The sequence below is a fragment of the Salvelinus fontinalis genome, chromosome 6 (assembly GCF_029448725.1).
Source record: "Salvelinus fontinalis isolate EN_2023a chromosome 6, ASM2944872v1, whole genome shotgun sequence".
In the NCBI taxonomy this organism is placed as follows: domain Eukaryota; kingdom Metazoa; phylum Chordata; class Actinopteri; order Salmoniformes; family Salmonidae; genus Salvelinus; species Salvelinus fontinalis.
Window position 1 is genome coordinate 46,934,981 of NC_074670.1, and position 13,370 is coordinate 46,948,350.

The 13,370-nt window shown below is 43.7% G+C and overlaps 1 protein-coding gene across 1 annotated transcript; it reads left to right on the top strand.

The window, feature by feature from the left end:
* The first annotated feature begins 540 nt into the window (after positions 1 to 540).
* Positions 541 to 10,503, top strand: tmco6 (transmembrane and coiled-coil domains 6). Its single transcript, XM_055926635.1, has 13 exons — positions 541 to 1,079; positions 1,492 to 1,598; positions 1,739 to 1,854; positions 4,403 to 4,589; positions 4,710 to 4,814; positions 4,902 to 4,993; positions 5,135 to 5,251; positions 5,531 to 5,645; positions 5,839 to 6,019; positions 8,847 to 8,947; positions 9,160 to 9,327; positions 9,550 to 9,675; positions 10,285 to 10,503. The coding sequence occupies exons 1-13, from the start codon at positions 989 to 991 to the stop codon at positions 10,306 to 10,308; spliced, it is 1,530 nt and encodes a 509-aa protein (XP_055782610.1). The 5' UTR covers positions 541 to 988; the 3' UTR covers positions 10,309 to 10,503.
* Positions 10,504 to 13,370: the final 2,867 nt, after the last annotated feature.

Sequence of the window (13,370 nt, forward strand, 5' to 3'; positions counted from 1 at the left end):
AGGTTCTGAACTAATATGTATACCATATGTTTTAGGGACCATACACAGATCGGCTAAATAGCTAGCTACACATCCATAGGCATAAAGGTATTTTTATCCTCCACTGCACAATAAGCAAGAAAATAGTTAGCCAGCTATGTTATTTCATCTATCTACATTGCATGGCAAATATCAGCAAGGCAAGCTTACAAAAATGTACATTCACTTTGCAGTAAATGCTTCAGCTAGCTATATTCTTTACATCCACTGTTTCGTAAGACAACAGCCTGGTTTGCTGGTTGTTTCAGGAGTCCCTAAAACATTAAACAACCAGATTTACAATTTCATACTCATGTCACAACACCCATAAAGCTAGCCAACTATCTGGCTAATGTTAGCTAGCATGCTAAAAAATATATATATATTTCATAGGAACCACTCGATATGATTGGTCGCCTCTGGTGATTTGCATAAAGTTGGGAAAAGTACATTTTTCACCGCCTCTCACGCCACGTTAGTACCGCCCAATGGTTAACGCCCTCTCTGCATCGGTGTTTCACCGCGCGGCGGATTATGTCAGTGTACACGGGGCATGAGAGATGGGTGATATGGAGAACTCAAAGAAGGAAGAAGTGGGAGTTTGTTTGTTTTGGCAATGTACTATCTTGTATTAGGGTGGATTGGGTTAGTTTCATTATTACGTATGTAGTTATTTATTTGTTATTTTGGGGGGGGGTTTCAAATCGTCCACTTGGTGGCGGCAATAACATTTTTGTTGATGTAGACCGCAATAAAACTCACAGAAGAAGGAGCTTTCCTGAAGCTGGACCATACCACGCCTGTCCGATAGGTGGAAATACGCACATTGTGTAATAACATTAATGTATCCAATTTTCCGGCAAAGAAGATGATGTCAACAGTCTTGTCTGAAAATATCAAATGCTAGCTCATATGGCCTATTAACGTAGCTATTTAGCTAATTAAACGGATAATTTGGTCGATAGATGAAATGTGGAGGTTGAACGCAGTCCGCCACAAGGCTGGACGTCAGGGCAGCGACTTGGAGGAGTTCAAGTTCAAGAGACGGGCACATGAAAAAGGTGAACTAGCTGAATGTTGGCTAACGTTATCCAACTAACGTTAGCTTGCTAGCCAGCTTGCCAGCTGTGATTCGACTTGACAAACTACGCTGTCAATATATTCCATCTATAACATTGCTGTATCTTATTGTGAAATGAATACAACACTTTAGAAACACTTGTTCTCCTTAAACTGATGTAATATTTATTCATAGTACCCGGAGCCGTACAAATCGTGCATGGTGGTGGAATCTCCTGGCCTCCAAGTAGTGATGTTACGTGCGCGGGCTGCGTGTTAACGTTTTCCCATGACAAACTAACCGCTCCATTGTAGTTATTACATATGCCACACTACAGTACAATATGCCACATAAGCACTGTGCAGTTACTGTTGTCATTGCTCTATGTTGATTTGCTGGGTCTCTCACTGTAGAGTTGAGACGGGCCCGGAAAGACAGCCAGCTGGTCAGCAAGAGACTCCTGCTGAATGAGGATGATGAGGAGGAGGATGGCACCATGGACACACTGGCCAGCGATCAGGTATTGGGCCCTTGTATAACAACCACTGTCAGAGATGAAGATTCTAGTCAGCAACCCAGCAGAGAAGCACCTCAACTGTTAATTGAAGGGTACTACTGAGTATAACAGAAGTTATTTTCTGGTTTTCTTTCTCTATCTAGGTGTTAGAGTTGTTCAAGATGGTTTGCCACGGCAGGGACTTAGTGAAGAAAGAGGCTGACCTAAGAGCGCTGAGGAAAGCCCTCCGTAGCCCCTCAGCCCACCTCATCCTTATCAAGTATGAACGTCTTGTTCTCTCTCTCGCTGTCTCTCTGTCTGTGTGTACATTTCTTCACATTGTATTGTGTTACAAAGTGTAATTAAAATGTATTTAACAATTTTTTTTGGTCAACAATCTACACAAAATACTCCCTAATGTCACATTTTTAAAACCTCTACAGCATTGGTGGGTCCCCCTTGGGATGGCTGAGCTAATGTAGGCTAATGCGATTAGCATAAGGTTGTAAGTAACAAGAAAATTTCCCGGGACATAGACATATCTGATATTGGCAGAAAGCTTACATTCTTGTTAATCTAACTGTACGGTCCAATTTACAGTAGCTATTACATTGAAAGAATACCATGCTATTGTTTGAGGAGAGTGCACAATTTTGAACATGAAAAGTTATTAATAAACCAATTAGGCACATTTGGGCAGTCTTGATAGAATATGTTGAATATGAAAAAAAAGGGTCCTATCCTTCAGAGGTTTTAAAGATGAATTAAAATACAATAACTATATGGCTGCCAATTCTCACGTGTTGGCCTTGAGACACGCATTTTGCCCTCTTCTCGCGGTACACCTCTTATATCTCACGTATTGAAAAGTACTGCTTTTAATTTTCTATTTTGTCCACTGTATAGTCAGCGAGTTAACTTTTCAACTGGGCTCCAAATCGTTTTGAATTTGGAGCATCTGCAATTTAACATCACGAGCTGAACCTGTACCATTGTCCTGTCTTGCCACAGCACTGTGAACCTGTCACATTATGTAAGCGATCAAGGGGATTGGATGCATGTTTTTAAGAAACGCCCCTCAAGATTAGAGCGGAGCTGAATGGAGAGAGAGAATGTTCTCCGCTGAGTTTTTATAATACTGTAAAAAGAGTAGCGCTGTTTTATGTACAGTGTTGTCAACAAGATTAGGTTGTTTTTGCTCCCGTCCCTATTGCAGAATGCAGCCTTTTGACAGCATGTACTAAAGTCGATTTAATTCACACCTGCATTAGTCCCCCTCGTTTGGTGATTGGCATTTAGGCTGTCAAATCGAAAAGGCAGCAGACAGACCTACAGTATGTTTTAGCAGGGAAATTTGGTGACCTGATTTGTAACTATGAAAATAATTTTGTCAAACGGATTGTGAACCCAAAAGTGTAAGTTTGATTCTAGAGGCGGGATAATAAATAGAAACATAATTTTGTTAGGGTGTAGGGGCAGATTTGTCATCTTGTCTTCAGGAGATTATTAGGGTAATTACTGTGCTTGTCAGAAAGAACACTACTGTTATTCCCCACGCTTCGTTTATTAATCCACTTCTTCCCAATTTTGCCAGTGTAATCACATTTTCAATCTCATATGCCTACCTTTGTTATTTCAAAATTAATTATGAGGCTATGTGTCTTTGCAGCCATTCATGGACAGTTTTGAATAAGTCATACAAATAAGCATTGGATATTAAATGCTCCAGGAATCTAAAATAATTTGACATTTTAGTATTGTGCACATGCTAGGCAACTCATAAACGCGTCATATTTTGTCTCTGTAGAGTAAGATGATGACAAGGATCTTCAGGTAGTAGGTATAAACCACCTGAATATTGATATTCATTTTATTTTCTTGAAGGTTTGGCGACGTTTTGAGAAATTAAGTGTTATAAGAAGAACATTTTCAAACACCCGGCACTTGGGAAACATAAATCAGGGGTGGCCAACCCTCCTGGAGAGCAAGCAGTATTTTATTCCCGCCCTATTTTAAAGAGAGAGTTCACCCAAATTACAAAATGTTTCTGTCCTTACCTTGAAAGCAGTCTACAGTATGGACAAGGAGACTGCAATCTATGATTTGGTTAACCGCTGCCATCAACCATTACTATTTTCTGTGCAGAGCCTTGGTGTAGTGGTAACACTGAAAACAGGTATCAATCCCTGCTTCCAACCTTCCCACTGTTTCTAGCATTTGCTTGTCTCCCTATCTAATTGAATTAGTCTGAATAAAGTGTCAAACCACGTAAAAACAAAGTAAAAACATTACTTTTCAAAGTCATTTCTACCGATCACTGCCCTTCTTTATGAGGCTTTCCAAATACTCTCTGGTCTTTGTAGTTGAATCTGTTCTTGAAATTCAATACTTGACTGAGGGACCTTATAGATGTTGTATGTATGGGAAAGAGGAAGGGTTAGTCATTCGAAAATCATGTCAACCACCAATATTTCACACAAATTGAGTCTATGTAACTTATTATGTGATTTGTTATGCCACATTCTACCCCTGAACCAATTTAGGCTTGCTTAAACAAGGGGCCTGAATACTTTTGCAGCAATTATATTTTAGTTATCATTTTTTTTCTTTTATCTTAAAAAATATGTACTTTTTCTTCCAATTTGACATTACAGAGTATTTTGTGTAGATTGTTGACAAAAAAAGACAATTATATATCATTTTAATCCCACTTTGTAACACAATAAAAAGTGAAGGAATCCAATATATATTTTTTTTACAGACGACTGTATATATCAGTATGGGCCTTTAATTTCTCATCTCTGTCTGTCCTTCCCATCTGTTCTCAGGCAGCCGAACAGTATTGCGATCCTGGTGACTAACCTCTGTGGCCCCAACCCTCAGTGTCGTCTGGAGGCTGTTCGCTGTCTCCACGAGCTGTCCCACTCCCCCCACAGCGAGGTGGACTTGTTGAGGCTCCGACAGGCCACACCCTACCTGATCACCTTCCTCTCTGGACAGAGCCCCAAGTTCACTGTCAGTCCCACAGCTCATACACAGTACCTTACAACAGCCTTATCAAACAGCCTAGTGAAGTATTACACTATATGTTTTTTCTCACTTTTGTATGTGTTGTGCGGGTGTGTTTCTTTACAGGAGCTGTGTCTCTACACTCTGGGTAACATGTGTCCAGACAGTGAGAATGTGAGAGATATGCTTCTAGCTCAGGGCATCATACCTGCTTTGAACAACTGCATCCAGGTCAGCTACAAACCCCTTGCTGTCTGTCAATCGACCAACCTGCCATTGTCTCCTTTATAACACACTCTAATCTGTTTGTGTGTGTAGATCCACAGGACTAACCTGGCAGTGGTTGAAGCAGTGGGGTTCACCCTCTCCCAGCTCATCTCAGCGAACTGCGTCACAGGGAGAATCATCCCGTAAATTAACATCATGGTTGTAGCTAAACTGAGAGAGAATATTATACTGTACTATCGAAACTTCATCAGACACCATTCGGAGACGCCGTTGGGGGATCCCTTTGTAGTCAGGGCTATGCTCTCCTGTCTGTTTGTCTGTAGGGCAGTCTTGGCGTCTGGTTTGATCCCTCACCTCCTCTCAGTGTTGACCCTTGACTCTCAGTTTGGCCTGGGACCAGTCATTGAGTGTGCCTGGTGCCTGCACTACCTGGCCTGCAGGTCAGACACTTCACCTTAGAATCAGGGTTCATCCCAAATGCCACCCTATTCCCTATATAGTGCACTACTTTTGACCAGAGCCCTATGGTCCTGGTCAAAAGTAGTGCACTTTGTAGGGAATTTGGGATGCACACTATATCACCTTAACCTGGGTGTCACCCAGGAGGACCAGCTACTGTGTCTGTTTGTGGTTGCCATGGATATGGTACTGTTATACTGGATACAATGTGGTGGCACTGTGTGATTCTTTTGTCTGTTTTTTTGCTCTCTTGTCTAAAGCAACGTGGACAATGGGGCACTGGTGGCCCAAGGTACTCTTCTACGTTGCACTTCCCTCTTGGTGACACTTGGTGGTGTTGTTGCTAAAGGAAGTATAGAGGACGGAATGGAGCTGGTGAGTAGTTGCTGAATCCAAACTCTTTTTCGAAGTTACTCCTCCAAACAATGCAAGTACATGTGTTGTAACTGTGTGGCTGATAGACACCAACTGTACCAGAATGCAAGGAAGCAATTTGATGAGATGAATAGCAATGTAGATAACCTAGGCTCTTGTCATAATCTACATCCCCGCCCTCCCTCCTCTCCAGTTGATCTGGCCCCTGCTGCGCTGTGTGGGGAACCTGCTGTTATCTGGGCCCCTGGGGGCCCTGCAGCCCCAGCTAAACGATAGCCGTCTCCTGGCTGCTCTGTGTGCTTTTCCTCAGGCCTTCCTGCAGACCCACCCAGCCCTGGCCAGAGAGAGCGTCTGGGTCCTCAACAACCTCACAGGTGAGAGAGGGAGAGAGGGAATTGACTCATGCATCTGTTTTGTGTTATAAATCTGTATAGATAACTGCTTGTCATATAAAGTGATCATATTTTCAGCAGCGGTATTACATCACTTCCTTCACACTGGAGCTCGGCCATATTGAATGCTTGTGTTATATACATATCATAAATGTCAACTCATTCAAACATGATTTAAGTAAGTCCTTTGACGGGACACATTTATGGCCAGGGAAAGTTACAGCATTACTGTAACTGGTCACGTAGTCCGGGCAGTAGCGGTGTGTGGGTAAAATCACTGGGGATGCAAGCCAGAAAAAAAGACAAAAAAATAAAGCCATATTACAACCAATGTGTTGTGATAATTGCATTATTTGCTCTATAATCAGTTCATATGCCTTGACATTGTGATGTATAGGCCTAAGGCTGAGACAATAAGACGACACAGTGGCAGAATAAATTCCCAAAAGATTTCACAAACATTTTAGTCCAATCAACGTAAGATAAATGTCATGTGGCGGTCCATGGCACTGGTTTCTCTGTCTGCGTAAGTAGAAAAAACATGTTGACTCACCCTACTTGTAGAGAAACGCCAATGCTATCTTCCTCTCGTGTTGCTGAAACAGTCTATGATATTGTCGTACAGTACAAACTTTTAGTTGTTGTCTTCGGCCACCTGGCTAAAATGCTTGCTCGCTAGCCTAACTTCATTTTATGGGCAACAATTAGACAGCTAGTTAACATTAGCCTACTACATCTAGGTACATTTGTATTCGGGAAGTATTCAGACCCCTTGACGTTTATTTTTTATTTTTACGTTAGTCTTATTCTAAAGTTGATTAAATAGTTTTTTCCCCCTCATTAATCTACACACAATACCCAATAATGTTTTTTTAAAAATGTTTGAAAATGTACTAAATAAATAAATAAACTGAAATCACATTTATGGGGTACATTCACATTTACATATACATACAGTGGGGCAAAAAAGTATTTAGTCAGCCACCAATTGTGCAAGTTCTCCCACTTAAAAAGTTGAGAGGCCTGTAATTTTCATCATAGGTACACTTCAACTATGACAGACAAAATGAGAAAAAAGATTCCAGAAAATCACATTGTAGGATTTTTAATGAATTTATTTGCAAATTATGGTGGAAAATAAGTATTTGGTCAATAACAAAAGTATATCTCAATACTTTGTTATATACCCTTTGTTGGCAATGGCAGAGGTCAAACGTTTTCTGTAAGTCTTCACAAGGTTTTCACACACTGTTGCTGGTATTTTGGCCCATTCCTCCATGCAGATCTCCTCTAGAGCAGTGATGTTTTGGGGCTGTTGCTGGGCAACACGGACTTTCAACTCCCTCCAAAGATTTTCTATGGGGTTGAGATCTGGAGACTGGCTAGGCCACTCCAGGACCTTGAAATGCTTTTTACGAAGCCACTCCTTCGTTGCCCGGGCGGTGTGTTTGGGATCATTGTCATGCTGAAAGACCCAGCCACGTTTCATCTTCAATGCCCTTGCTGAGGGAAGGAGGTTTTCACTCAAAATCTCACGATACATGGCCCCATTCATTCTTACCTTTACACGGATCAGTCGTCCTGGTCCCTTTGCAGAAAAACAGCCCCAAAGCATGATGTTTCCACCCCCATGCTTCACAGTAGGTATGGTGTTCTTTGGATGCAACTCAGCATTCTTTGTCCTCCAAACACGACGAGTTGAGTTTTTACCACAAAGTTATATTTTGGTTTCATCTGACCATATGACATTCTCCCAATCTTCTTCTGGATCATTCAAATGCTCTCTAGGAAACTTCAGACGGGCCTAGACATGTCTGGCACTGCAGGATTTGAGTCCCTGGCGGCGTAGTGTGTTACTGATGGTAGGCTTTGTTACTTTGGTCCCAGCTCTCTGCAGGTCATTCACTAGGTCCCCCCGTGTGGTTCTGGGATTTTTGCTCACCGTTCTTGTGATAATTTTGACCCCACGGGGTGAGATCTTGCGTGGAGCCCCAGATCGAGGGAGATTATCAGTGGTCTTGTATGTCTTCCATTTCCTAATAATTGCTCCCACAGTTGATTTCTTCAAACCAAGCTGCTTACCTGTTGCAGATTCAGTCTTCCCAGCCTGGTGCAGGTCTACAATTTTGTTTCTGGTGTCCTTTGACAGCTCTTTGGTCTTGGCCATAGTGGAGTTTGGAGTGTGACTGTTTGAGGTTGTGGACAGGTGTCTTTTATACTGATAACAAGTTCAAACAGGTGCCATTAATACAGGTAACGAGTGGGGGACAGAGGAGCCTCTTAAAGAACTCTTACAGGTCTGTGAGAGCCAGAAATCTTACTTGTTTGTAGGTGACCAAATACTTATTTTCCACCATAATTTGCAAATAAATTCATAAAAAATCCTACAATGTGATTTTCTGGGGGGAAAAATTCTCATTTTGTCTGTCATAGTTGAAGTGTACCTATGATGAAAATTACAGGCCTCTCATCTTTTTAAGTGGGAGAACTTGCACAATTGGTGGCTGACTAAATACTTTTTTGCCCCACTGTACATAGCTCTGACGTACACTATCAACTGTGGGACCTTTTATATTGACAGGTGTTTGCCTTTCCAAATCATGCCCAATCTTTTGTATTTACCACAGGTGGACTCCAATCAAGTTGTAGAAACATCTCAAGGATGATGAATGGCAAAATTATGCACCTGAGCTCAATTTCGAGTCTCATAGTCAAGGGTCTGAATACTTATGTAGGGTCTGAATACTTGTTCAGCTGATAACCGGTCATGAATCTCTTTCCTTTCGTTCCCCCCCGTTCCCCCCATCAGCTGCTGCAGACTCCAGTATGTTCTGTTCTGCCCTGTTCTATCTGAATCTGGTTCCTGCTCTGATCCAGCTCCTGCCCTTCTCCCATGGCATTAACATCATGGTCAGTGCACTGATGCTTCTGTTCATAGTAGTAACATTGTTGTCAAGCCACCACTTACCTGGAAGGTGACTTACGACTTACTGTTAAAACACATTTTTAACAGTATTATTTGGCCCGTTCAACCTATAGACATCAGCAGTTTCACTCGGGTCTGGGAAAGGATGTGACATTTAGATTGAATCAAAATCTTTCTCCCCCCCCCACCCCACCAGGTGCTAAGGGTTCTGGGTAACATTGCCCATCAGGGGAGAGAGTACTGTCTCCACCTGGCCCAAGCTGGCCTGCTGCCTGCTCTCTGTGCCACACTCAAGATGGCCGACCCCGAGGTGGTGACCTTCAGTCTGGAGGTGCTGGGCCAGCTGATGGCCAGTGACCCACAGGTAGGGAAGGCTCCCAACACCCCGCCAAACTAAAGATGGCGGCTTGCCATGCAGATGTCATAGTTTGTTGTTGGCCATAAACACTGTTTAATGTGCAGTCTTGCGTTGTTTATCTGCTGTCTAATGTATGGAGAAAGTCATATCATAAATGTCATATCTGGCAGAAACAATCTAGCACAGGCAGCTAGACGATGACATTGATGAAGCGGTGCTTCTTCTCAGCTTGCAGAGGAGTTTGTGAGGCAGAGTGGGCTCCCCGTGCTGGAAGCCATCCAGTATAGCAACCAGGAGACAATCCGCCTCAGAGCAACACACCTGCTGGAACATCACCTGTCCCCACACTGCACGGTGAGGACTCTGCCCTGACACAGGCCGGGAGTGTGTACCTGGGTATACATATACACTGAATGTAGAAAACATTAAGGACAGCTTCCTAAAATTTTAATTGCACCCCCCCCCCCCTTGCCCTCAGAACAACCTCAATTCATCAGGGCATAGACTCTACAAGGTGTTGCTGGCACATGTTGACTACAATGGTTCCCACAGTTGTGTCAGGTTGGCTGAACGTCCTTTGGGTGGTGGACCATTCTTGACACACATGGGGAAACTGTTGAGCATGGAAAACCCAGTTCTTGCAGTTCTTGACACAAACCGGTGCGTCTGGTACATGCTACCATACCCCGTTCAAAGGCACTTAAGTCTTTTCTTTTGTCTTGCCCATTCACCCTCTGAAAGGCACACATGCACAATCCATGTTTCAATTGTCTCCAGGCTTAAAATATCCCCTTCATCAACACTGATTAAAGTGGATTTAACAACTGACATAAATAAGGGATCATAACTTTCTCCTGGTCATTCTATGTCATGAAAAGAGCAGGTGTCCTTAATGATTTGTATACTCAGTGTATGTGTTTTTAGGGTACAGCCATTTATTAATGCTTTGTTTTGTTGTTAAAGGTGGATACCTCTGCATCCCCGTGAGGAGCCTACAGAACGGGAGTGCCACAAAACCAAGACTTCCAAATGTTTTAAACAGGTCTACTCAGAAAACCTACTAGTACATTTCAAGTTTTTATTAAATTATGTGAAGATGCTCAAATGTAAATATGTGCTGGATATCAATAGGATGTTATTTTTTACACTGCGATAATAAAATGCCAAATTATAGCAACAGAATGGGATGTCTTTGGAGCCTCTTGTTTTCGTTCGATAACTACAGCATGTGTGCGTGTGAGTGACTCAGTAACCTCGTCCCCAAGCTAAATTGCGCATAGCGAGGAAGTATCCGGTGAACAAGGTTAGTGACTCAGCAACAGTAAACATACACACCTGTTCGCATCAATCATTAGGTTGCTAACTGTCGATTACTTCTGATAACATTTACTTTTGTTTGTGTTGTGTGTTTTCAGTGTCTTAGAGCCAGGGAGTCCGGCAGGTAGTAGTGAGACGTACTGATAGTGTCGGACTGTACCTTTCTCCGCCATCCCTATCCTACACCTCCATGGCACCTGGTACGGTAGGGAATCGTCCCTTAGTTGACACTCGCCCTGTACAGGGCTGGCAGAGGTGGAGCAGGGGTACAGCCTGGCTCCTTAGACCGCTGCCAATCAACGCCTGTCCTGGACGCCCGCAATCTCCTCCGTCTGTTTACATTGGCAAGCTTCATCCAGATTGGCTGACTTAAAGGGCAACAACAACCAGGGTTGGGCTGTTATGGCGACGTATTATCGCCACAGCGGCAGTCGCGAGTCATGACCGCAGTCAAATTCCACATCACCGCTGAGTCATGGTAACTAGTCTTCTCCAAAACTGCGCTCTGATGCCGCTGATGGTCATTAATAGCCTGCCAAACTTCCTAACAGCCAGTCGCTAATGGCCTGGTAGTCAGTGCTCTGTTTTTGAGAGCCCTGGCAATCAGAGTTTGAGTGGGGATAGGATCACCTGTTGGACAGCGAGAGCCAGCTCCTTGTAGCTGGTTGATGCAGGGCATGAAATGTGTTCCTATGAGCCCATGTTGCGCAACATTTCTATAGGCTATTCTATGCAATTGCGTGAGAAAACAGCGTTTTGATGGCCTCTATTGAAAAGAGGATCCCATCAGCTTTCTGTAGGCTAGGCCTACTATATTTATTTCTCCACTTTCCATATATTAAGCACATTGCTTCGCTTTACTACTGGAGTAGCCCACCTAGCTGGCATGAAAATGAACAGCGGGGAAAGCGTCCTCCATTCGCTATTCAAGTGCATACAGATATGTTTTTTTTCTTCCTGTTCTGACAGGTACGTGATAGTGATTCTAAATCAAAACTAATTTCACACATATTATTTAGTATATGCAAGAACGAGATTAAATTGAGAATAGTCTGATGGGTGAGAATATTCTAAGGCAAGAAACGGCATCATGTAGCCGAGCCCATAGGCCTATATGTTTTGATAAGGTTTGTATATCACAACTAAAGTGGGCAAATAACTGTAAGGGCAGCCTATAGGCCTAGTACCCCTGAGACAGGGTTGGAAAGCTCATCGCCTACAGAGTCTAGTGAAACGTGTTCTTACAAGCCCAATCATTGTTCAATCGCTCTATGGATTACATGTTGTTTTGTGGGCCATTCTAAATGAAACATTATGCCACACATACAGTGCCTTCAGACAGCATTCATAACCTTTTGACTAATTCAGTTACAGCCTGAATTCAAAATGATTAATAAAATAAAATCCTCACCCATCTACAGACAATACCCCATAATGACAAAGTGAAAACATGAAAAATTAAATATCTAATTTACATAAGTATTCACACCCCTGAATCAATACATGTTAGAATCACCTTTGGCCGTAATTACAGCTGTGAGTCATTTACATTTACATTTAAGTCATTTAGCAGACGCTCTTATCCAGAGCGACTTACAAATTGGTGCATTCACCTTATGATATCCAGTGGAACAACCACTTTACAATAGTGCATCTAACTCTTTTAAGGAGGAGGGGGGGGGTTAGAAGGATTACTTTATTCTATCCTAGGTATTCCTTAAAGAGGTGGGGTTTCAGGTGTCTCCGGAAGGTGGTGATTGACTCCGCTGACCTGGCGTCGTGAGGGAGTTTGTTCCACCATTGGGGTGCCAGAGCAGCGAACAGTTTTGACTGGGCTGAGCGGGAACTGTACTTCCTCAGAGGTAGGGAGGCGAGCAGCCCAGAGGTGGATGAACGCAGTGCCCTTGTTTGGGTGTAGGGCCTGATCAGAGCCTGAAGGTACGGAGGTGCCGTTCCCCTCACAGCTCCGTAGGCAAGCACCATGGTCTTGTAGCGGATGCGAGCTTCAACTGGAAGCCAGTGGAGAGAGCGGAGGAGCGGGGTGACGTGAGAGAACTTGGGAAAGTTGAACACCAGACGGGCTGCGGCGTTCTGGATGAGTTGTAGGGGTTTAATGGCACAGGCAGGGAGCCCAGCCAACAGCGAGTTGCAGTAATCCAGACGGGAGATGACAAGTGCCTGGATTAGGACCTGCGCCGCTTCCTGCGTGAGGCAGGGTCGTACTCTGCGAATGTTGTAGAGCATGAACCTACAGGAACGGGTCACCGCCTTGATGTTAGTTGAGAACGACAGGGTGTTGTCCAGGATCACGCCAAGGTTCTTAGCACTCTGGGAGGAGGACACAATGGAGTTGTCAACCGTGATGGCGAGATCATGGAACGGGCAGTCCTTCCCCGGGAGGAAGAGCAGCTCCGTCTTGCCGAGGTTCAGCTTGAGGTGGTGATCCGTCATCCACACTGATATGTCTGCCAGACATGCAGAGATGCGATTCACCACCTGGTTATCAGAGGGGGGAAAGGAGAAGATTAATTGTGTGTCGTCTGCATAGCAATGATAGGAGAGACCATGTGAGGATATGACAGAGCCAATTGACTTGGTGTATAGCGAGAATAGGAGAGGGCCTAGAACAGAGCCCTGGGGGACACCAGTGGTGAGAGCACGTGGTGCGGAGACAGATTCTCGCCACGCCACCTGGTAGGAGCGACCTGTCAGGTAGGACGCAATCCAAGCGT

What these genes read in the sequence shown, in the direction of transcription:
- tmco6 (XM_055926635.1), top strand. Translation starts at nt 989, where the DNA reads ATGTGGAGGTTGAACGCAGTCCGCCACAAGGCTGGACGTCAGGGCAGC. An exon ending in GCCCACCTCATCCTTATCAA is followed by an intron (nt 1,855 to 4,402) that starts GTATGAACGTCT and finishes ATCTGTTCTCAG; the next exon opens with GCAGCCGAACAGTATTGCGA. An exon ending in GGTCCTCAACAACCTCACAG is followed by an intron (nt 6,020 to 8,846) that starts GTGAGAGAGGGA and finishes TCCCCCCATCAG; the next exon opens with CTGCTGCAGACTCCAGTATG.